The sequence below is a fragment of the Ursus maritimus genome, unplaced genomic scaffold, assembly GCF_017311325.1.
Source record: "Ursus maritimus isolate PB19 unplaced genomic scaffold, ASM1731132v1 scaffold_14, whole genome shotgun sequence".
In the NCBI taxonomy this organism is placed as follows: Eukaryota; Metazoa; Chordata; class Mammalia; order Carnivora; family Ursidae; genus Ursus; species Ursus maritimus.
This window is the reverse complement of record NW_024423786.1, coordinates 69,093,627-69,116,936: the sequence shown is the minus strand read 5'-3', so window position 1 is coordinate 69,116,936 and position 23,310 is coordinate 69,093,627. Positions and strand designations below refer to the sequence as shown.

At 53.1% G+C, this 23,310-nt stretch overlaps 2 protein-coding genes across 5 annotated transcripts in view; one reads left to right on the top strand and one right to left on the bottom strand.

The window, feature by feature from the left end:
* Window positions 1-4,395, top strand: part of DRC3 (dynein regulatory complex subunit 3) — a 30,008-nt gene extending 25,613 nt beyond the window's left edge. For 2 of the 3 annotated variants that reach the window (XM_040630151.1, XM_008685979.2), the window contains exons 8-9: window positions 1,645-1,768; window positions 3,803-4,360. In XM_040630151.1, the coding sequence (XP_040486085.1) occupies window positions 1,645-1,768; window positions 3,803-4,156 (478 nt within the window). In that variant the 3' untranslated portion in view covers window positions 4,157-4,360. Of the gene's footprint in view, window positions 1-1,644; window positions 1,769-3,802 lie in introns of all 3 variants that reach the window. The other variant, XM_008685978.2, reaches the window with a different exon arrangement.
* Window positions 4,396-4,556: 161 nt separating this feature from the next.
* ATPAF2 (ATP synthase mitochondrial F1 complex assembly factor 2) lies at window positions 4,557-23,132 on the bottom strand. Of its 2 annotated transcripts, none has more exons than XM_008685982.2 (8): window positions 22,817-23,132; window positions 14,498-14,542; window positions 14,098-14,243; window positions 12,598-12,695; window positions 11,164-11,244; window positions 8,453-8,565; window positions 7,811-7,926; window positions 4,557-6,070 (listed from the first exon to the last, which is right to left on the bottom strand). In XM_008685982.2, the coding sequence occupies exons 1-8, from the start codon at window positions 22,947-22,949 to the stop codon at window positions 5,933-5,935; spliced, it is 870 nt and encodes a 289-aa protein (XP_008684204.2). In that variant the 5' UTR covers window positions 22,950-23,132; the 3' UTR covers window positions 4,557-5,932. The 2 variants fall into 2 exon arrangements, with proteins under 2 accessions (XP_008684204.2, XP_008684203.2); XM_008685981.2 differs by lacking the exon at window positions 22,817-23,132 and adding an exon at window positions 16,047-16,931.
* Between the last annotated feature and the right edge of the window lie 178 nt (window positions 23,133-23,310).

The window sequence follows — 23,310 nt, the reverse complement described above, 5'->3', positions numbered from 1 at the left end:
TTTTTTTAAAGATTTTATTTATTTATTTGATGGGGGGCGCTGTAGAACACAAGCAGAGGGAGCAGCAGGCAGAGGGAGAGGGAGAAGCAGACCCCCCATTGAGCGGGGAGCCCGATGCTGGATCCCGGGACCCTGGGAGCATGACCTGAGCCACCCAGGTGCCCCGCTACTTGCACTTTTAACCAAAGTCAGAGAAGGGTACAGCTCTTTCACAAATTCAGCAGGATGCAAATCAGTGTGGTCCCCTTCCAGGTGGCCACCTTCGGGATCACACCTCCCCCTCCCACTGCCACCAGTGCCCTAAACCCATGGGCAGAGATAGTAAAAATCAGCGCTTTATAATCATACTTCACCTTTTACCAAAAGTACCCGAGCCCCAGTTTGATGTACAGAAAGTTCCCTACTGGGGCGCCTGGGTAGCGCAGTCATTAAAGCGTCTGCCTTCGGCTCAGAAAGAAAGTTCCCTACTTGCACCAAGGTGCTGTCGACCCCGTCACTGGATCCCGTTTAGTGGGAGACTCCACCTTTGGGATTAGAGGAATGTAAAACCTCCCGTTTTTCACCAAAGAAAAAGCTCACCTTCAAAAGATGGAGATTTGGCCACTGCTTGGAATGTTCCAAGAATGTTCCGCAGGGTCTAAGGGAGTTTCCCAGCCCTCAGAACAATAGTGCCTTGTTAGAGTCAAGGTTTGGATGCCTAGCCGGGTTGCTGTGTGCGGCCCAGAAGCCCTGGCTTATTTGTTCTCAAATGAGTGATGTTCACAGGGCGACCACACCCCAGAACCCCTGCCTGCCTCCCGTGTTGCAGGTGCACAGGCCCTGGGAGTGGGGCCACGTCCACGTTGCAGACACTGACAAATCCTTTATCATGAGATTGTCAGGTTAAACGTCAGGGTTAGGAGCCAATATTTGGGGCATGACCGACCCTTCTGCTACCCGAATTCAGGGCCCTGCCATGCGGGATGGGGGGGGCACAAACTGCTGTGCTCTACCCCATAAGTAACCTCCTGGTCCTGCCTTCCTGGGCCCATAGTCCTGCAAGGAGAGAGAAGTTATGGAGGCAGTAAGTAAGCAGAGGCCAGGGCCTGCAGACTCCCTGAGGGACGGTCCTCTGGGAACCTGAGTGTGGGCCAGACGGACAAGGCAGAAAAGTGGGGAGGGCATTCCAGGCAGAAGAGGTAGCCTGTGCAAAGGCCCTGAGGCCCTGAGAGAGATTCAGTTCCAAGAGGGGCTTTTACACTACAACAGAGAATGGGAAGCCCCTGGAGAGCCATGAGCATGGGAAGGATGAGGTCCAGTCTAGCTACATGATTAAGAACTCCCTGGCTGCTGTGGGGAGAAAGAGCTAGAATGGGGAGACCAGGCCTGGTTTTCTGTCCAGTCAGAGGAGGCAGTGGGAGGGAGAGATGTGGAGGATAGAGGGGTTCTGAGGGGACCCAGCGCCAAGGGGCAGTGATGATCAGATGTGTGTGTGTTGGTTGGCTGGCCCTGGGGTTTCGTGCGTGTGTACGACCGGCTGTGAAGGTGGCGATGCAGCCGCCCTTCGAAGTCTGTTCTTGTCTGGAGGAAACGGCCCGGCCCTCTGAGGGTCTGCGGAGGCGCCTGGCCAGCTCCGCCCCTGGCCTTTGCTTAACTTGGCTGCACGATGGCTCAGTGCCGGGACCTGGAGAACCACCACCACGAGAAGCTCCTGGAGATCTCCATCAATACTCTGGAGAAGATACTGAAGGGCGAGCTGGACGAGGACCTGCCCGACGACCTGCGCGCTGTGAGTACTGTGGGCGGGGCTCGTAGGCCTCGGGTTGGCCGAGGGCGGTGGGCAGGCTCAGGAGCCAGCCGGCCGACTCAGTGCCCGTCCCCCACCCTCTGTGGCTCTAGTAAGCCTGAAAGCCTCCCAGAGCCTCAGTTTCCTCATCTGCAAAAGGGACGCTAACCCCCTTTGCAGGACGGTTGCCAGACGAACTAGGGCAAGAAATAAAACACCTGGTGGGCACTCAGTGGGGCGATCTAAAGAGGAACGCATGATAATTTAGTGATTTAAACTTACCAACAGGTTGGTTTCCAAAAGGTCATTTCTTTTTTTTTTTTTTAAGATTTTATTTATTTATTCGACAGAGATAGAGACAGCCAGCGAGAGAGGGAACACAAGCAGGGGGAGTGGGAGAGGAAGAAGCAGGCTCATAGCGGAGGAGCCTGATGTGGGGCTCGATCCCATAACGCCGGGATCACGCCCTGAGCCGAAGGCAGACGCTTAACCGCTGTGCCACCCAGGCGCCCCTACTATGACCCTTTTTAAAAATGAAGAACCAGGACCTTCTGGTGAGGAGTGGGTGTGGCCGTGGCTACTTCTCGATCACCAGGACGCGCTCCCGAGCAGGCTGCCTGAAGCCCACGGGCAGGCAGGTGGTACACATCTTTGAGCCCTTCCTAGAGTCTGGCCCAGGGCCTTCTCGCACAGAGGAAGATCTTCATGACTTCTGGTCACTTCTCCCAGGCGGCCATGCTAGCATCAGCTAGCCTGGCTTCTCTACACGGGATTCTGTGGAAAACCACCATCCCACAAGGTACTCACGGGCATTTCTCTGAAAAGAAGTCTGTGGCCAAAAAAACTGCAAATGAACTCGCAAACCAAGGAAACAAAGTTAAGAGAGTTTATACTTTCCAGAGCCTTCTCTGTTTTAGCCCTGTAAAATACCCAGAAGGGGCCTAGGGTATGCAAGGCTTTCCCCAAATGTATTTGAGCAAAGAAAACTTTTTTTTTCAGAAATATAAATATCTCAGGGCGCCTGGGTGGCACAGCGGTTAAGCGTCTGCCTTCGGCTCAGGGCGTGATCCCGGCGTTATGGGATCGAGCCCCACATCGGGCTCCTCTGCTGGGAGCCTGCTTCTTCCTCTCTCGCTGGCTCTCTCTATCTCTGTCAAATAAATAAAATCTTAAAAAAAATGAAATATTAATATCTCAAGATTCCATAGAACATATTTTGTAAACTATTAAGTTAACCCCTACTATACTAAAGAAAAAAAAAACCACCCCAAGTATTACCTGTTTGCAGTCCTCTCTGTAACAGAACATTCAGGTCCTTTGCCTTTCCTTCGAAGCGTAAGCGCACTTCCTAAGTGCTCCCGCGGCCTCACGCTGCTCTGGGAAATGATTGCACTTGGGCTACACAGCAGCCACAGTGTGGACACTAGAACCAGCCAGGCCTGGTGGCGGGGGGGGCTTCCCAACAACTTTTTACAAGGCAGAAAACAAGGTCAGGAACAAGAAGGCAGGAGACCCCAAGTATAATCCAAAGTTCGATTTGGTTCACGTGAGGGACAATGGAGAGACAGAGTGGGGCGAGCAGCCATCGAGTCACAGGGCCTTCTGTGCTCAAAGCAGCCCCGACACCCTCAGCCAGCCTCACACTTCCCACCCGGCCGGCAGGTGTCAGGCAAATGAGACTTGGGGGCCAGCAAGAGAGAACCACTGTGGGAGCAGATGTCCTGAGTGAGGTCACCTCTGGAACAGCCACCTGCCTCCTCCCTGAAGCAAACACACCCCCAACTAGTAGGGCAAAGTCAGCGCCGCGGGGGGCCTTCCCACAGCGCTTGTCCCGGCTCGGGGCTGGGAGGCCTTGTCCCTGGAAGATGAGCTGTGAGAACGCTCTGATACAAAGCTGGGCGCTCCAGTGGGCGCCGGGCAGCCGCCTCCACCAGCCAGGGGACACTCGGCTGTCCCCCTTCTCTTCAGCCCTCTGACTTGGTGCTCGGGGGCAGGGAACGTGACCCACTCGCTCATTTGATCTTTCTCGCTCACCAGCTTTTTGTCGACAAAGACACCATCGTTAATGCCGTCGGGGCGTCCCACGACATCCACCTTCTGAAGATTGACAATCGAGAAGACGAGCTGGTGACCAGGACCAACTCCTGGTGTGCACACCTCGTGGACACGGTGAGTGGGCGGTACCCTGGTCTACAGGGTCTAGCAGCCGCGCGCATTTCTCCAGCCACCGGCCGGGGAGAAAGCGGGCATCTTACCCCAGGAGCATATGCTCTTGGCGATGAGAAGTACAGTAAAATTAAGGACGGCAGAAGTCCACACCGAAGACATACACGCACGCTACCCCACCCTCACCCCTGCCTCAAGGAGACGAGCGGCACGCGCAGACTCTAAACGGCGGAGGGAACGAGGCAAATGTCCAAGAACGACCTCCTTTTCCCCAAACCGTACTTGGTAAAAGTATCAGCGAATTCTGACTTCACGACCTCGGGCTTCGCCTTCACCCTTCAGATCCACAAGAATGAGATGATGAGGAACCGCGGGCGAGTGAAGGAGATCAGTCAGTACATCGACCACATGCAGAACGAACTGGACAGCCTGGAGTGCAGTGACGTCATAGATTAGGGCTCGCCAGCCCACAAATGTAAAGAAAAATAAAGGACCATGTCATCTTTTCTCCATTATTCTTTTCTTAAAGATGTACTCATTTATTTCAGAGAGAGCAAGAGCATGAGTGGGGGGAGGGGGAGAGGGAGAGAAGGAGACTCCCTGCTGAGCACAGAGCCCGATGTGGGGCTCGATCTCACGACCCCAAGATCATGACCTGAGCCACAACCAAGAATTGGTGCCTTAACCGACTGAGCCACCCAGGCATCCCATCTTTTCTCCATTCTTAAAAAAAAAAAAAATCATCAGAATTCCTATTCATGGATGTGCAGGAACAAAAGTCCAAGATCATCAGCCGGCCTTGCAGTTGGCCGGGCTACTAAGAGCAGCTTCCAAGGCGGCTGTCAGTGGGCTATACTCTTGGCCACGGCCCAATGTCAGCTGTGTGCCCCCCATTTCTGCCGACGGCCCAGGGCAGGCCCCCAGCAGTAGGCGGAGAAGGCTGACATGGACCGAGCCCTTCTCTCTTCCGCGTGCTGAGGAGGGACGCGGGAGAGGCCAGAGCCCCCAGCATAGCCATGGGACCTGGGCCAGCGGAGGCCATGGCTCCCTGTGTCTCTAAGGTTGGCCGCAGGGACCAGAGGACCCTCTGGAGGTTAAGAGCACAGGCTGGGCCTCCCATGTCACCTCTGTAGCCTGAGCTCCATCTGTGAAGTGGGGAGGTGACAGTACCTCTCCTGAGTGCAGTCAGGCCTTCAGGGAGAGCACATGGAAGTGTGGAGAAGCACCCGGCATGCGGCCCGTGCTCCACGAAGGGGGTGATGCCATTTCATTACTCAGGGGTGCCAGGACAGGCGGCTCAGAAAGCCTTTGCTGTCTGAACCCTCAGACTCTTCCTGCTTCCCTTGCACTGGGCCCCAGCACAGGACATCACACCTGCCACCCAGGGCGGGGAGGAGTGCCCATGTCTGGAGGACACCGGGGCTCCCACAGCAGGACACCTACAAGTCAGATGGCCTTGCCCTGCTTGCCTGGGCTTTGAATCCATGAACAATATATACTTTCCATTTTTAAGAGTAAATTATTTCTTCTAAAATACTAGGGACAAATAGAAATAACCAGCTTGGAACAAAAAGGACTCACTTTCCAAAGAAAGACTGTTTGATTGAAAAGCCAGGGGGAGAAAAGTCTTCAGGCTGAGGGCCGCCCGGAACGGTGTGCCGATGTGGTTTCCCCAGCTTTGTGAGGCTCCCGGCCACGGGCCGCGGATAGCAGGACGTGCCGCGGGAGGTAAGCCGTCTGACCTTGATGAAGCCTCCAGACATAGCAAGAGGAATGGAGGACTGGAGCGGCGCAAATGAAAACAGGCCTCCACGCGCTCCCAGGGCAGAGAAATATTTCATAAAACCAGCTTGAGAGTAAGTCACTCGTTCGCTTGTCCCGCTCGCTGGCTGCCAGCAGGCGCAGGGGCGCGCGGCTTGGACGCGAGCTGACCGCCACAGCACTGCGGGTCCTGGGGGTGCGTGAGAGCAACGCCGAGCCGGGGAGCCCCGCAGGCAGGCCTCACTGCTGCAGGAGCTTGTGCTTCACCGTGGCGCTCTCGGAACACAGGTGCACGAAGAGGGTGCCGGCGGCCGTGCGCGCGCGCAGCTCCTGCAGCTCATAGTCGTGGGCCCACTCGATGTTGCCCCACTTCTGGATCTGCGCGGGGGACAGGACATGCCGCTGGGTGGCCGGCAGGCGCCCAGCTGCCTACCAGCCAGAGCCACATTCCATCCCCAGAGCCCGGCTCGGGGGCGGACTGGGCTCCGATCTTGCCAAACATGAGAACTCACGCAGGGGAGGCGGCAGGGGCGAACCCTTGGGTGGGCAGAGCCGGCGCCCATGCTGATGGGGCGCGGGCAGCTCGGGAGGGGTGCAGTCCAGGCCCAGGGCCCGGGAGCACCCCAACTGCCGGCTGGGCCCGCACATCTTCCCCGAGGGGTCTGACCCGCATGCCTTCCTCCTCCCCCAAGGGGGCTGGTGTGAGGCTGCCTGCAAAGTGTCATCCTCTCCGAGCTGCCTCACCAGGCTGGCCTGCAAGTGCCGCCCCCCCCCGACTCTCCCCCCAGCCTCGCGTGGGTGGGATAAATAAATCAACCAAAGCCACATGGCTGCTTCGGTTCTGATCCCCGGGGGTGCAGTGTTCGAGAAAACTGTGCTCTGCGCACTGGGGCAGGCTCGCAGATTCTCTCCCCGGCGCTCTAACGACCGGAGGAAAGAGCCCCAGACTCACAGCGTGGCTGTCCAGATGTCAGTGGGACTCCAGCCAGACCCTGCTGGCCCCTCCCTGGCCAGAGGCCCAGCTGCCCCAGCCCATCCCGGCACCCAGGATCTGCCACGCCACGCAAGCTACCGTCTCCACGCGGACGACTGTGATATGTCGTCTGAGGAGCATTCTATACTTTGAGAGAACAGGTAAGGCCCTATTCTGTGGCGGATCGAACCCGCGGGTCAGAGAATGAACGCCTGGCTCGGGGCCCACGGGCCAACGCAGAGCCCCGACTGGACAGGGGGTTTCCTGGCTCCCTGCCTCCCACAGCCCTCCCCCCCCAACAAATCACCCCCTGCCCACCTCATTGTTTCTAGCTAGCCTCTTTGGTGGTAGAGAAACAGTTTTTCCCCCTGGCATTTTTCTGAGCAGATGACTAGGTGGACTTGGGAAATAATGTCATTACAAAAGGGTTTTCATCGTGCTAGGAGCCGATTTCTAAGAGCAATTAACCTTCTGAGGTTGGAGGAAAAAACAGTAAAAAGACTGCAGAGAACGCCATAATTCTCAGAGTTAAAAAATGCAAATGACAGTGTAGCAAAACCGTATTAATTTCAAACCCACTAAATGAAAACTTCGGTACAAACAGCAGCCACCCGTGCGTGCTCTGCCGGCCAGATGACCCGCAGTGAGAGTCGGGGCGCCCGGGCTTAGCTCATCCCCGTGAGAGCACGCACGTGCACGCGGCTCCTCGTCGTGCCGGCAGGGCCACCGTGCAGGTGTGCAAGGAGACCATCTCTCTCTGCGGGGTGCAGTGACCACCTGGGTCTGGAGTCACCCAGACCCAGCTCCAAACCCTGGTTCCAGCATCTTCCAGGGGTGTGACCCCGTGCCTCTGTTTCCCCCGTGTAAGATGCGGCTACCAACAGCCCCCAGCTGCGCAGGCTGTTCAGAAGCGGTGAGGCGATGAGGGGAGAGTGAAGCATGCTGGAACACGGCGGCACGTACTACCGTTCTCCCGTATTACTGCTTCTTGACAATACTTTCACGGGCCCTGAGTTTTGGTTTCTGGATGTACGTGAAAGTCGTGAAAGGCCGAATCTACATAAACACACTGTACGTGGGCTAGCTAGCCCACCCTCCCCACCCCTGCCCTGTCCGAACCAGGGAGGGCAGAGGCGGCTCCTCACCTGGTACTCCTCCTCCAGGCGGGACAGCAGCACGGCCTGCTCCACGGTCAGGCGCAGGTCCATCAGGCCCAAGGTCAGCACCAGGGACTTGAGCTGGGTCACTACAAACTCAATCCCTGCAGGGACATGAGCCAGATCAGGATCCAGGGCACCCCCGCCCCGAGACAGGGCAGTTGCCAGACCTACTCTTTGCGAGCCCCTGCAGGCCTGGAGGGGTACAGAAGTGCTAGGTGGGGGACAACGGTCCCAGGGGATGTGCGCTTTCTGGCCGGCTCTGTATCCATTCCCCATTCCTCTCGAAGAGCACTCTGATTTTTCACTGGGGGTGTCATCCCTCTTCCGCTCCTGCCCGGGGGTGGGGGGGCACAGCACATGACTGAACCTGGCCGGTCAGAGGACTCCACCCCCTGGTCCAGGGACTGGTTGGTAGACGGGCATGTGACTTGAGCCAGGCCAATGAGACCTGAAGTCCAGACACCTGAAAAAGGGAGAGCCAACTACCTCCTGGAAGGGTGGGAACCCACTGTCCTCCTGGGACTGAGTAGAAGGGTTAGTTGGCATCTGAGCCCCCCCTCGAGTGCTCCTGTGATGCCGGTCCCCATCACGCCGCCCTCCCAGGCCCACGGGAAACACCATGCATACCTTGCAGGGCCCACATGTTGTAAGATGCCAGGTGGCTGACGAGCACTTCCCGCGTCCGGGCTGGGATGCTGGGCCCCATGATGCTGGTGGAGGAGCCGATCTCCACGTCGTATCTGCAAGGAAAAGGCTTCGGCATGTCCCTGTGGTGCTGTGTGGCCCAGCTTCCACCCGGAAGCAAAGTCCTCCACTGCTGAGTGTGCCCATGCCCAGGATTCTGGGAGCAGCGGCCTCCTGACCTAATAATCTCCTGTCACCCCAGAGCAGAACCAGAGACCACATAGCGGCCTGAAATTCTAACTCGTTTGCCTAGAATCTCCATCAGAAGCACGGGCTGCCGGCTTTTTAAACCTCTGAAGAAAAATTTTCATATTTGAGACCACAAAAGATCGTCTTTAGACAGTTATTTTCCTGGGGTGCCTGGGTGGCTCAGTCAGTTAAGCATCTGACTTGATTTCGGCTCGGGTCATGTTCTCAGGGTTGTGAGATTGAGCCCCGCATCGGGCTCTGCACTGGGCATGGAGCCTGCTTAAGATTCTCTCTGTCCTCCTGGCGAGGATGCAGAGAGGGGTGAACCCTCTTACGCTGTTGGTGGGAATGCAAGCTGGGGCAGCCACTCTGGAAAACAGTGTGGAGGGTCCTCAAAAAGTTGAAACTAGAGCTACCCTACGACTCAGCAATTGCAGTGCCGGGTATTTACCCCAAAGATACAAATGTAGCGATCCGAAGGGGCACCTGCACCCCAATGTTTACAGCAGCAACGTCCACAAGAGCCAAACTACGGAAAGAGCCCAGATGTCCACTGAGAGATGAATGGATAAAGAAGATGTGGTGTATACACAATGGAATACTAGTCAGGCATCAAAAAGAATGAAACCTTGCCATTTGTAACGACGTGGATGGAACTAGAGGGTGTTATGCTAAGTGAAATAAATCAATCGGAGAAAGACAATTATCATACGATCTCACTGATATGCGGAATTTAAGAAAGAAAACAGGATCACAGGGGAAGAGAGGAAAAAAATAAAACAAGATGAAATCAGAGAGGGAGACAAACCATAAGAGACTCTTAATCATAGAGAACAAACGGAGGGTTGCTGGAGGGGAGGGACTGGGGAGATGGGGTGACTGGGTGACGGACGTTAAGGAGGGCACGTGATGTAATGAGCACTGGGTGTTATATGAGACTGATGAATCACTGACCTCTACCTCTGAAACTAATAATACACTATATGTTAATTAATTGAATTTAAATTAAAAAAAAAAAGATTCTCCCTCTGCCCTTCCCCCTCTTAAAAATGATTTTCCTTACAATAATATATATATTCTTAAAATTTTATTTTTAAGTAATCTTTACACCCAACATGGGGCTCGAACCCACAATCCCGAGATCAAGAGTCGCACGCTTCACTGACTGAGCCAGCCGGGCGCCCCATGTTTTCCTCACAATAATCTTTGAATGTGTCCTATACCATCCAATCATTTTTTCAAATATTTATTAAGCCTCTACTGCATGCAATCCTTTGCTTTTGGTCTGGGACATGAGTTGGCTTCAAGAATGACACATTTTCAAGAGCAATAACTATAAAGGACAGGAAAAAGGTAATAGACTAAGAGCAATTTCTGTCATTTTCTTTCCTATGTAACACATTTTTCCTGTTGGTTTAGAAATATTCTTGCTGAAATTTCTAATAGCACAAATGGAACACAGCAAATGGCCGAGCTGCTTTGTAAAGTCTTAAGGATGAGAATCTCGAGTGCCACAGAAAGTGGACAATTTTGTTCCACGGCAGAGATCTCCAGGTACCGCCACTATTGTTCCGTTTCATTAGCCTCTGGAATGACACCGTACCTTCATAGCCCTTACACGGTATTGTCATTGTTACATTTTATTTGATCCTTCAGTGCACTGGCTGGACCTTTTCCTATAAAACCCAAGGATATCTGGCACATCGTGGGCACTCGGGAAACGTGCACGAACGAGGCAGGGTGAGAGCACTTTTGTGAAAAATGCTACACCAAGAACAACTCCGTGTAAGCTTACAAAACACGGAGGTCAAGGTAGTGCCAAGGTGGCAGCCCTCCCAGACCTCCCTGGCATGAAAAGAAATTGAATTTATTTCTCCACCACATCAATAGTTCGTGCAATTTTGCACAGAAGACTCCTTCCGCGAAGGAAAAATACTGGGCATCATCAACTCCTAGAAGCCTTCCGTCCATAGGACTGGTGTTCCCGGACTTGTCGTCCTGTGTGGACGGGTCATACACGCTGTTGGGGGATTTAGCTTAAAAGTACAGCAATCGTGACGGTGACAGATGATCAGAGCCCAGACCTGCAACTTCACCGTGTGTCAAGCTCGATGTGAGGCTTCACCTAGTTCACTGCTCACGACAGGCGAAGGGGTGGGGAAGATGAAGCCCACTCACAGACGAGGACGCTCAGAGAGCTCAAGGCGCTAGCCCCAGATCACAAAGCCAATCGCGGCAGAGCGGGGGCTCCACCCCTACCCAGCACGCACTTGGTGCATGGTGGCTGATGCTAATTGGCGGAGCATTTTTTCCCAAGGGGGCCGGCCCTATCCCTCAACATCCGGGAGCTGTGGAATCCCAGGGGTGCTCTGAACTCAGAAAGTCAACTAGCTGAGGGCTTCAGCGGTCCAGCGTGACCCCTGACCCCACCAGCCTGCCCAACCCTGCGGGGCTGCGCATCTTACCTCTTCTCGGCCCATTCTATGATCGGGTCCCACTCGTTCTTTTGCAGTTCCACTAATGTCGCTGGCTCTTCCACCCTGTAGCTAATTCATTGCAAAAATCACCTTCGTTAATAAAAAAAGGTATAATTCCTTCATTCAGTGACTGACAATGGAAAAACGTAAAACGGAAGAGCAAAAAAAAAAACAAAACAAAACTTCTCAACTCCCCTCCCCCAGCCCTACAAGTCCTGCCCTAAAGCAGCAGTTCTCAGAGGGTAGTCTCGGGGCCAGCGGCAGGGCTCTCCCGGGAACTTGCTAGAAAGGCCAGTTCCCTGGTCCCACCCCACACCTATGGAAAGCAGAACCTCTGGGGGTGGAGACCAGCAATCCGTGTTTTAACAAGGCCTCCAGGGGATTCTACCGCAGGCTAGAGTTTGAGACCATTGTCCTAAACGTCCCTGTTTCAGAGGCCAAGGCTTGCGGCACTAGGTCAATGCCATTCTAAACACTAATTCTGCACCCCCAGATCCACACCCACCTGACCGTACGATGCTGCGCCAGAGCTCAGTCACTGCACCCCCACCTCCCCAACCCTTCCGAGAGACTGTGCCCCTGGCCACAAACTGCCCATGCGCGTGGCCTGAGCCCGCACGGCTCCGAAGCGGCTGCCGGCTCGGGGGACCCACGCCACCTGATGCCAGGCTCTCCCACTTGTTTCAACCAAGAGACACAGAAACGGGAGCCAGCTGTGGGGGGCTGAGGGGCCAGGCCCCAGGGGACGGGAAGACGAGTGGGCACCGTGGAAAGCCACAGTGCGGCGTGAGCAGAAGGCACAAGAGCGATCGTGAGTGTTCAGGAGAATGGGCGGCAAATCAAGATTCTAGAGCATCTGGGCCCACAGACACGTGCTGCTCAACCACTTCTGCTGTTTCTTGAAATTTCCTTCGACACCACTGACCAGTTAGCTAATGAACCCAGACACGAGAGGAGAAATCCTAAGTGGAGGCAGCCAGCTCCTGACATCAACAACCAACCATCCCCGCGTCCAAGCGGACAACTGACGACAACGATGCCGACGTGAGAATGGGCGGAGGTCCAGGATCAGAGGCCCCACTGGGGTTTGAAAAGTGACCCCCTTGGTCCTGGAGCCTGCAAATGCTGCATATGCTACCTCCCACCCCACCCCACCCCACCCCCGGCGCAGACCCAGAGACAGCTGCCAGGCTGCAGGAGAGGAGTGCCCGGCACTCTGACACGGTGGCAGCCGGAGCAGCCTTCCCTCCCAGGGACCCGCAGGGCAGCTGAGTGGTAACGTCAAGCAGACCGCCTCCCCGCCTTGGGAGATAAACGAAAAGGGTCTGCCTCTTCTTCCGCTGATAACGGTCTGGGCAAATGAGGCAAACAGCCCAGGGGACCCACTCAGTCGCAGGGGAATGCCATCTAAATGTCAATTACCAGATGGTGTCGGTGTCCAGAAACTTCACAGCCGCCCGGATCAGCTGGTCCTTGTTCCGCTGGGTAGGGTTGTCTAAAGACGTGTTGCACAATGTGGTCTGAAGTGAGAGGCAAGAGGCCCCGTCACCGCCGCTGGGCCCAGGCAAACGCACTGCGCTCCAGAGAGAGAATGCCTCCGACCCACAGCAACACGGAGAACCCAGACAGCACCACCCAGGGAGTGCCGGAGCCAAACGGAAGCCCTCGACCCCCGGTATCTCCACAGCCTCAGCTGTAGCCCGTCTACTGAGCCCCTGCGACAGCCAGGCTCCGTGCCAAACCTGGTGTGTGGCAGTCTGTGGGCCCAGGGGAATCTCACAGTCACCCGAGTAACGAACCTCCCCCCGGTCTCATGCTCTCCACGACCAGGCTCTGCTGTATTTCACTGAAGCCTCAAGACACCCTTTGAAGTAGGTACCATTATTACAAGCATTTCAGAGATGCAGAAACTGAGGCCTAGGGGCTCAGTCGCTAGATCTCAGATCTGACCGAGAAGCTCCCAGCTGGCTCCCTGATCACCTTAGGAAGCAGGGCGACAAATGAGCCAAACCAGAAGCAGGGTGACTTCTCCAGCGAGGTTGCTTAGGTACTGGGACAATTAGCCTGTAGCCGTGTCACCCTTATTTCCTGACAGCCAAAGGAGATGGCCAGCCCCGCTGCAAGCTGTGAAGATGCCGAGGACGCCCGCCTGGGTCTGCATGTCAAGGCCAAGCATGGGAATGACCAGGACGAAAGCACTGGTCCCAGTGTTGACTGAGCGCTCGCTCTGGGCCAGGAACCACGCCAAAGACGTTCCAGCATCACATCATCCCATCCTGACCGCCGTGCTCACCTTTCGCTGAGGGGGACCACGGGGCTGAGACGGGGCAGTAGCTTGCCCAAGGTGACGGTCTGGAAGCCTCAGAGTTTAGCCAGCCCCTGCCCCAGTCTGCTCTCGCGCCGCAGCGAGCCACCCCTGTGTGGAGGGAGGGCTAACTGCAAGGGGAGCTGCCTCGCCTCACCCACCTGGCCCCGTGCGTCCCTGCTCTCCACCAATGCTGAGCGCCGACTGGGCCTCCAGCTAGGGGCTGGCTACGCACTCGTGAGACACAGATGGCCCTGCCCTTCTGTGCTCACGAGGTGGGAGAAGACACAGACTCTGAGCACGCAAACCTCAAATGGACAATTATCAACCGCTTACGTGCTGGCAGAAGAAACGAACAGGTGGCGTGACAGAAAATAAGAGCGCTGGGCAGCCAGGGAAGGTGAGACCAGGAGAGGAACCAGCCATCCAGTACGGCGTTCTGAGCAGGGGAACCACAGGGGGCCGGGTGGGGAATGGCAGCACGTTCAAGGAGGCTAGTACGGCAGGAGTCCGCCCCCGAGGGCCTTATCCGAATTTGGAAAGGAGTCTAGATTTTTGCCAGGTACCCTAGGAAGCCAGCCGTGGGCATCGGGGGCAGAGGTTCGGGAACTTGTTACCAGATGCATGGTGTAGAACTTGATGGTGTCCTGCTGGGAGTCCCATTCAGTGGCCACTGCGATGGCCAGGGCCTCGCTGGGGACAGTGAAGAGCTTGGCTTGGGGAGTTTTCAGCTTCCTGTGGTCCAGGTTTATCTCAAAGCCACCTTGAAAGATCAAATGAAAACCTCTCAGGGATTGTTAAGTGGAATCGAGTGACCATTCCTATATTTAGCTTCTTGAATCAGTGCAGACAAAGCCAACCATGAGTCCCTTCGCGGAGGGCTTACAGAAACCCAGCCAACAAAAGCACGAAGGGTAATCTCACCGCTGAAACCGGCTAGAGATGAAAAATGTTTCTACCCATTCACAGAAAGAAAAAAAAAAAGAAAAAGAGACAGTCAAAATTTCAGACACTCACCTTCACCCTGTGTGATGCTGACATTCTGATAAAATCTCTTCCTTTCTGTAAAAGAGATTTTTCAAAAAGGCGGTTTAAAATAACACTGAGACAGCTCAGGAAGTGACAAGACCAGCTTGTGTCGTTACCGCTAATGCTGATTGATTGGCTCGGTTTTCACATCACTATTCTGGGTCTGCCCTACTCCACGCGGCATCATCAACGGCTCCTGATTAAAGCTCGGGGGAGAAGGGCACTCACTCTCCAGGGATGAGGGAGGGACGCGACACACTGGTCATGCCCCTGCCGGCCCCCGAGCCCAGGGACAGTCTGATCGCAAAGCATCTCGAAGCCGCAGACTACCTGACGCGAAAGATTTTTCTAGCACCTTCTGCTTTAACTTCTATGCAGGCTCCCCGCCCCCACACCCCCCCACCAGCGCTGCCCCCATGCAGAAGAATGTGTCCCAGTCCGAAGATGGTGTCTGAATGTGATAAAGCCAGAGACCTATTTTGGGCAAGAGTCTGCTGCCTCTAAGACAGCGAGAGAGGAAAGCCGGTGGGGACATGCGTGTGCACGTGTGTTCCACACAGGAAGTGAAGAGAGATCCCAGGACCATCCTCGTCCTCTCTATCCAATTAATTAACCTGATTAACCAGCATGCCTGCGTATTCAACAGGCACTCCAAACATTTCCTTTAAGAAAGGGAAAAATATGCGGCTTGTGATATCTGAAAATAACTTGAATAAAACCTTCTATGAAAATGTAAGCAAATCCCCACTGTTCTACTTGGAGGGCTTGAAACTAAGTGTCTCCCAAAGAATTATGCAGATTCCTTTTACTAATAAAGAACAAAGAGGTCAGATTTTGGAAGCTAAAAATCGTAACCCAGCCGTAACATTTGTGATAAACACAAAACCTTGCCTCCTTCGCTTGTTCGTTCCGTCACAAAATCACTGGGTCCTAAGAGCCTTCAGCGTCCCTGACTGAAGTTATGTGTCGGAAATACTGATGGAAAATGGGGAGGGGGAGGAGATTCATTCGTTTTTAATGCTTTAGAAAAAAAGCCCCAAAGAACAAAAATCACATTTAAGTTAAAATTAATTCAAACAGATGATGAAAATCAGGAGAACTTCATTTGTGCCGGGGGGGAGGGATGGTGGAGGGAGGGTGTCTGGCCTCCAAACGTGGTGTTTTTAGGTCTTCCAGATCACGCCAGTTTTTTTCATCAGTCTCATGCTCTTTCACCGATGCTTTCCCGAAAAGGGCCCCAAATTGCATTTCCACAGCTGTGCTCTACTCAGAGAAGGCCCGAACTGCTTTCCGACAAAAAAAAAAAAATTGAGTGTCTACCCTGTGCCAGGTACCATTCTAGGTACGTGGGATCAAGCAATGAATAAAAGTGACAAAAATTGCTGTCTTTACGGAGCGTCGATACTTAAGAGAAAAAAAAAGTGATAGGATCTGGGCACCGAGATGATGCTGTATTTTTATGGCAGGAGTTACCACCTTTGTTTGAAATCGTAATAGAGATTCTCTCACGCATTTGACACCAAAGTGGAAAGCTTACGCCGGCCTGGTGCTTCCGAATGCTCTGGGTTCACATGCCATCCGGTCGCGTTCAGATGGTGGATGAGACGCGAATCTGGAGGCCTCCTGGCGTAGGTCTGGAGGCCTGGACTGAGGCACCTGGACCACATCCAGCATGTTCTCGGGTGCCTGAGCTGGGCAACGTGTCCACAGCCAGACCAGGCAGGAAGTGGGAAGAGCTGTGAAAGCTGACTCACCATCGCTGGGGGAAGATCTGCCCCCATCAGCAGGAAGTGCCAGGGGAGAGCATTCTAGCACGTGGCTCGACACAGCCCTGGGAGATGGGCCCGAGAGACCTGGACTCGGGGCAGAAACTGACAGCTCGGGCTGAACCTATAGGTAGCAGGACAGTGAGGTTTCCCACGAGGGAAGTCTTTTTTTTCCCCTCTGCTTTGCTGGTCAGGCCTTGCCTTCTCCGTCCTGGCCGGGTCCCCCTCTGTGCCTGATTAAGAGGAAAAAATCAGAAGGGAGTGGGAAGGATAGAAGGGCAAGGATCGGTCAACCAAAACTGCTCAAAAGGCAAAGGGGCACAAAGGCTGCCGGGCCTCTGCAGAGGGCAGGCACCCCTGTGCGGCGTTTCGGACAGGTGCTCTCCTGAATGCAGCCGATACACGGAGGGGCAGACTCTAGCCTTGGAACAAACTTCGCTGAGTCCTGGGGATCCGAATCAAAGCTCACCCCTGCCCTCGGGACACTTGATGTCTACTGCAAAGCTGAACGCTAAACCAGCCGAAGTCCGAGGCTCACTGGAGACACACGCCAGGAGAGCCTAATCTCAGGGCGCCTGGGTGGCTCAGATGGTTAAGCATCTGCCTGCGGCTCAGGTCATGATCCCAGGGTCCTGGGATCAAGCCCTGCGTTGGGTGCCCTGCTCAGCGGGGAGCCTGTTTCTCCCTCTCCCTCTGCTGTTCTCCCCACTTGTGCTCTCTCGCTCTCTCTGTCAAATAAATAAATAAAATCTTCAAAGGGGGGGGCTGTGTGGAAGGCGTTTCTAGCAGAAGAAACAGCTTATGCTGAAGGTCCTCAGCCTCACGAGAGCATGAGAGTTTGGAGAACTAAAACCATGGTCGAAAGACGAGACTGTAGCTATCTTGCAGAGCATGGTTAGAGAGGCCCAGAGAGGGTGGTGGGGGCCAGATCCGGGGGAGGGGGCTGGGTAGATCACAGTATGAAGGCAGAGGCAGCCAAGTTAGGGGTCCACATAGGCAAACAAGGCCAAGATCTGGAAAACTCATTTGGTGGCATCCATGGCCCCCAACAATGGTCTTCACCTGGACCCTCAGAGGCCTTGAGTCACATAAGATAAATCATCAGACCAGGAACCTTGAAGCACCCATGTTCTCAGTGAGCACGGGGCTAGCTGACAGCAACAGGAACCTCATCTTTAAAGATGAAATTAACAGCCTAGCCTTGTGGGCTCACACAGAACTCGGGTCTATCCCGAGTATGAATCGCTCCCTTTACAGAACAGCTGTTTCAGTGGCAAAAACACAGTCGGTTACTTTTAGGTGTGGACTATGCAGACACGAAGAAAAGGTACGTGAGAAAGTGCTGGATGTTAAAAGCTGGCTGCAAGAAAACAGGCTACTGAAGCAGAGAACAATTTTAAAAACCCACTCACGTGATGAGTGCTGACTTGGAAATTAATGTCCATCAGGTCCCTTTTTCCTATGAGGTCATTTCAATCCATATAAAGAAACAGGGTGTTTTCTGTGTCACTTCCCTTCCATTCCTCCTCCTGCCCCAGGCTTCACAGACCAGTGAGTGATCTTCCTATCAGCCTCAATTTTCGCTTGGCCTTTGCTTTGGAAAGACTCAAAGCCTCAGAACTACGACTCCCACAGTGCACCAAGAACAGAGGAAGTGCCCTCTCCCAGCGGACTCAACACATTTATCTTTTTAAACAGTGCCATCTGGTGGGCCTTAAGCCTTTAAGCTACATTTGACTTAGGGCATCCCTCTATCCATAATCCTACGGCGGCTCCAACCGTTTTCAGGTGTCAGAATTCTCCAAACCAACTGTTTAAGAACTCTTACAATGATAAAAAGACAACCCAATTAAAAACTGGTCAAAGAATCTGAATGCAGATTTCTCCAAAGAAAATATACAAAATAAGCACATGAAAAGATGCTGGATGTCATCATCATCAGGGAAATGCAAAACAAAACCAGGAGAAACTACTTCACACCCACTAGGACGGCTATAATTAAAAAAAAAAAAAAAAAAGATAATAACTAGAGTTGGCAAGGATGTGGACAAAGTGGAACCTTCATACACTGCTGGGGAAAATGTAAACTGGAAAAGTGTAGCAGTTAAACCTTGGAAAAGTGTGGCAGTTCCTCAAAAAGTCAAACAGTTGCCATGTGACTAGCAATTCTACTCTTAGATATCTATCTATGAGAAATAAAAACATATGCCCAAACAAAAACCATAAACAAAAAAAAAACATATGCCCACATAAAAACTTGTACACAAGTGTTTATAGCAGCATTCGGAATAGCCGAAAGAGGGAAACAACCCAAATGGGTTCATCAATGGATGAATGAATAAATAAGATGTGATACAGCCACACAATAGAATATTACTGAGCTATGAAAAACAGTGGAGTACTGATACATGGATAAACCTTGAAAACAGACTCAATGTAAAAAAGCCAGCCAGACAGGGGCACCTGGGTGGCTCAGTCCGTTGAGCGTCTGCCTTCAGCTCAGGTCGTGATCCCGGGGTCCTGGGATCAAGCCCCACGTCAGGCTCCCTGCTGGGTGGGGAGTCTGCTTCTCCCTCTCCCTCTGCTGCTCCCCCTGCTTGTGCTCGCTCACTCTCTCTGTCAAATAAATGAATAAAATCTTTAAAAAAAAAAAAAAGCCAGCCAGACAAGACCACATTCCATTTATGAAACGTCCAAACTAGGGAAATCTATAGAGCCAGAACATAAAATGGTGGTTGTCTAGGGCCAGAGGGATAGGGAGGGAAGAAGGTGATAGCCAAAGGGTAGAAGGCTTCTTTTGGGGTGACAAAAGTGTTCTAGAACTGTGGTGATGGTTGTACAACTCGGTGAGTATACTAAAAACCACTGAATTATACATTTTAAACGAGTGAATTATAACTGAATTGAATCTCAATAAAGCTGTTAAAAAATTCTTCAGAGCAAATGCATCTGCCATAGCAATTAATGTAAATGAGCTAAATAACTAAACACAGTTTTTCCCGAATTGCTCTAGCATCCTGAGGAGGGGTTGGCCAACTTTTTCCATAAAGAACCAGAGTAAATATTTTAGGCTGGGCAGGCCATATGGTCTCTGTTGCAACTAGTCAACTCAGTACTTAAAGTAGCCTTAGATTATATGAAAATGAAGGAGCATGGCTGTGTTCCAATAAAACTTTATTTACAAAAACGGGTGGCAGGCTGGGCTTTATCTACAGAATCTCCCTCAACCCAACGCAACCACTCTATGAAGACAGGCCAAGTAATGCCTCTGAGGTGGTAGAGACTCTGGGAAGCTAAGTGACTTGTCCAGGTGACAATCCGAAAACAGAGGAGACAAGACTTCCAGCCTTGACTTCACTGGGTGTTGCACTCAGCCAGACATGCAGCCTCCCCAGAACACCTTCCCCTCTAAACAGCTGATGGATCTCTGACAGCTGGTACACAGGGGGACCACCGCATACCCTCACACAGGCCTCCTTGCTGCAAAATCTCCTCTAACACCCCGGTGACCCTTTCCCAAACCCCTCCTCTCCTGACAACCTTCGGTGGCATGGCCATTCCCAAGGAGCCACGCTCAATCTGCTCGCATGAGTCTTCACGGAGAAGGCCCCCACTTGGGTTGAACAGTCCACCATTCCTACGGCTCACAGAATCTCGAAGCGGTAACGTCTTTGCAGTGCACTCTCAGGCCTGGTTTCATGTCCCTCTCTCGCACGGGCTTCATGCTTTCACTCCTATTCTCTTTCATGTCTGACTACGTACCATGTGCCAGCTGCTCCCAAGAGCCTGAACTAGTAAAGTGTGCAGCAGAAGGGAAGAGATGGTAGATGGCGTGCCACCATAATGCGAAGTGGCACCCACTAAACCAAGTGAACGATCTGCCTGTGCCCATTTCAGTGAACTCCTGTACGTGTCCCCTTCGCTCGTGTTGTCCTTTCCCAGGATGCTGTAAAGGAAACTCTCCTTTTCCTTTACACATTCACACACTCTCTGTTCCCCATGTGTGGGGATTTTGTCACCAATCAACTCTGTAACATCAGCTGGGTGTCCTACAATTCAGTGAAGTTCTGACACAATCTGCCTGGAGATAGCATTGGATCCCACAAGGTAAGGGCTCAGACCCACAAGACTGCATTCCCTGCTCCCTTCAGATGCCAACCGCAAGCCCAGGTTGTCTCCTATGCTTCCGACCGCTGGCTATAAATCAGAGGTTCCCAGGGCCCCTCCTCAGGTTTGATGAATTTGCCAGAGCAGCTCACAGAACTCGGATAAAGATTTAATTTACGAGATTACCAGCTCATTGTCAAAGGATGTAACTCAGATCAGCCACATGAAGAGATGTGCAGGGCAACGTCTAGGGGAAATGGTGTGGAGCTTCCGTGCCTTCTCTGGGCATGCTACTCTTCCAGCATCTCCAAGTGTTCACCACCCCTGAAGCCCTCTGAACCCCACAGTTCAGGGATTTTATGGAGGCTTCATTATACGGGCACGACTGATTAAATCACAGGCCATTAGCAAGCAATCGATCTCTCCAGCCCTTCTCCCCTCCCCAGAGGTCAGGGGGTGGGACTGAAAGTACCAAACCTCTAATCTTGCGGTTGTTTCCCCTGGCAACCAGCCCCCATCCTTAGGTGCTTTCCAAAAGCCACCTCATTAACATAACCTCAGGTGTGGCTGAAAGGGGCTTATGAATAAGAAAGTCCTTTCAACTTTATATCTCTGGAGCTATCTTAGGACAAAAGACCAAATATTATAACACAAGCCTCTTCCATAGCTCTTATTGCTTAGTAAATTACAAGGGTTTTACGAGATGTGTGTCAGGAACTGAAGGGAGACCAAATATACACAAGTTGACCCTTGAGCAACGTGGATTGGAACTGCACAGGTCCACTTACACCTGCATTTTTTTTACAGTATAGTAAATGTTATTTTCTCTTCCTCCTGATCTCTTCCTTATGATTCTAATTTTCTAAATAACATTTTCTTGTATCTACTTACTTTAAGAATACTGACTATAAAACATGACATACAAAATGTGTTACTTGACTGGTATCGGTAATGCTTCTGGTCAACAGTAGGTTATTAGTAATTAAGTTTTGGGGGAGTCAAAAGTTATATGTGAATTTTCGATGGTGGAGAGTGGCAGTGGCGCCCCTAACCCTTGCGTTGTTTGAAGAGTCAACTGTATATTTCTTCTTCTAATTCACAGTATCACAAATGCCCTTCCTTCTTTCTCTTTACTGGTTCTTTATGGCCACTTTCAGGCCCTTCAGCTTGGACCCTGACTGGCGAAACGTCAGCTCCTTGCTGCATCCAGCTCTCTCCCCCGTTTGTATAAAATTACGAAACTTAACACAAGGACCCTCAGAGGCAACCTAGTCCTTCAACTCACGGAGGAAAATGAGGCCCAAAGGAAGCAGTCCGGCGCCCACGATCACACAGCACCTCAGAGCTTCAGCCGGCATTAGACCCAGATCTGTATTTCTGCCACAATGTCAAACCACCTGTAGAGTTCTAGATTTTCCAAAGTAAGAAGTGTTACAGCAAGGTCCCTCCCAGCCTGCTGTCACCTGTTGTTCTGACCACCCAACACTGTTCCTCCTCCTCTCCACTGAACTCCAACTCCTCTGTTAAGCTCAGCTGAAATGTCCTTTCTTCCAAGACCCTTTCCAGACCCTCAAAACCCCCAAGAAGGGAATAGGTGCTTCTTTATGTTCTCACAGCTTTGTATTTCCCTTATCACAGGATATTATACACTGTTGTTTAATGAGACTATTACAACCTGCAGCGATCAATAATGACAGTGATCATTAGGTAGGACCACGCCTGCCTTGAAGACCACCATGCCTCCAGTGCTCAGCACAGAAAAGCTAACTGAATGAAGAGTGTTACTACTCTTCACTCATTTAAGGGAGTCACTCCCACTCTTACTCTAAAACGTCCCCCCAGAATCGGGGAAAGAGTCACTACCTTTCTCTCCTGACTGATAAGGAGAGAAAGGAGGCACCAGGGTCAACTCCTTAGCAGAAACGGCAAGGATTGTGGTCGGACAATGGGAGGGAGGGCCAGGAAACCTGCAGAGAAATTAGCCAGGATGGAAGACTGAATGCCCACTGAATGCCCCGGTTCCAGGACCCTTCTGTGCCTAGCTAAAGGGACACATAAAAAGGCCGACCGTCGCCCTCCACAGACCTCTGAGTCCACTCTGTGACCTTGGTGTAGTCCTGATCAAGAACCCGAATTTCCCTGTCTGAGAACAAGAATGCCATCTGCCTTCCTTATCAGAAAAGAAAACCATAAGCTTTAAGAAAAGCTGCACGAGCCAAATGGCAACTACTGTCTCAGGCAGCGACGCGCCGGGTGGTCTGCCCTTGCCTGGGCTTCTATTTTCCCCGATCGGTAGCAGGACCCGATTGAACTGCGTAACCTTACGAGCCTGAGCCCTGCCTCGGTTACCCCGCCCTGCACAGCCGAACCCCTCAGCCCACCTTAGCCCGACTCGGGCCCTGGCCAAAAGAGAATGTGCCCCGGGTTCCCTCACCTGTCGGGGGCGCGTAGGCCCGGGCAGGGGTCAGGGGGTTTGGCCCCGGCCCCACGGAGGCGGTGAGGGCACCGCGGGGTGGGTTCAGGAAGCGGCGCCCGGCGTGCCGCAGCCGGAGGAAGCTCCTCCACATCGCGCCCGAAAGCCTGGGAGGACGACCGGCGCGAAACCTGAGAGCAGGAAACAGCGAAGGGATCCCCAAAGCCGCACGCTCGGGCTGTACGGAAACCTCTCACCACCTCCCCAGAGCCCTTATCCGCCCCTGGACGCCGCCATCTTCCGCATGACACCAGCGGCGCGCCGTCGCTCCTGCGCGCCTCCTGCGCACACCCCCAGTCAATCAGCATCACAAACGCACCTCGCCCCGCCCCCTCCACGCCGCGCCTCGGGAAGAAGACTACAAGTCCCAGAGGGCCCCTCGCGCACCCCGCCACGTGTTTTCTCCGCCCGCCAATGGGTGGAAGCGCCGCGTGAGCCTGTTCCCGCCCCCCCGG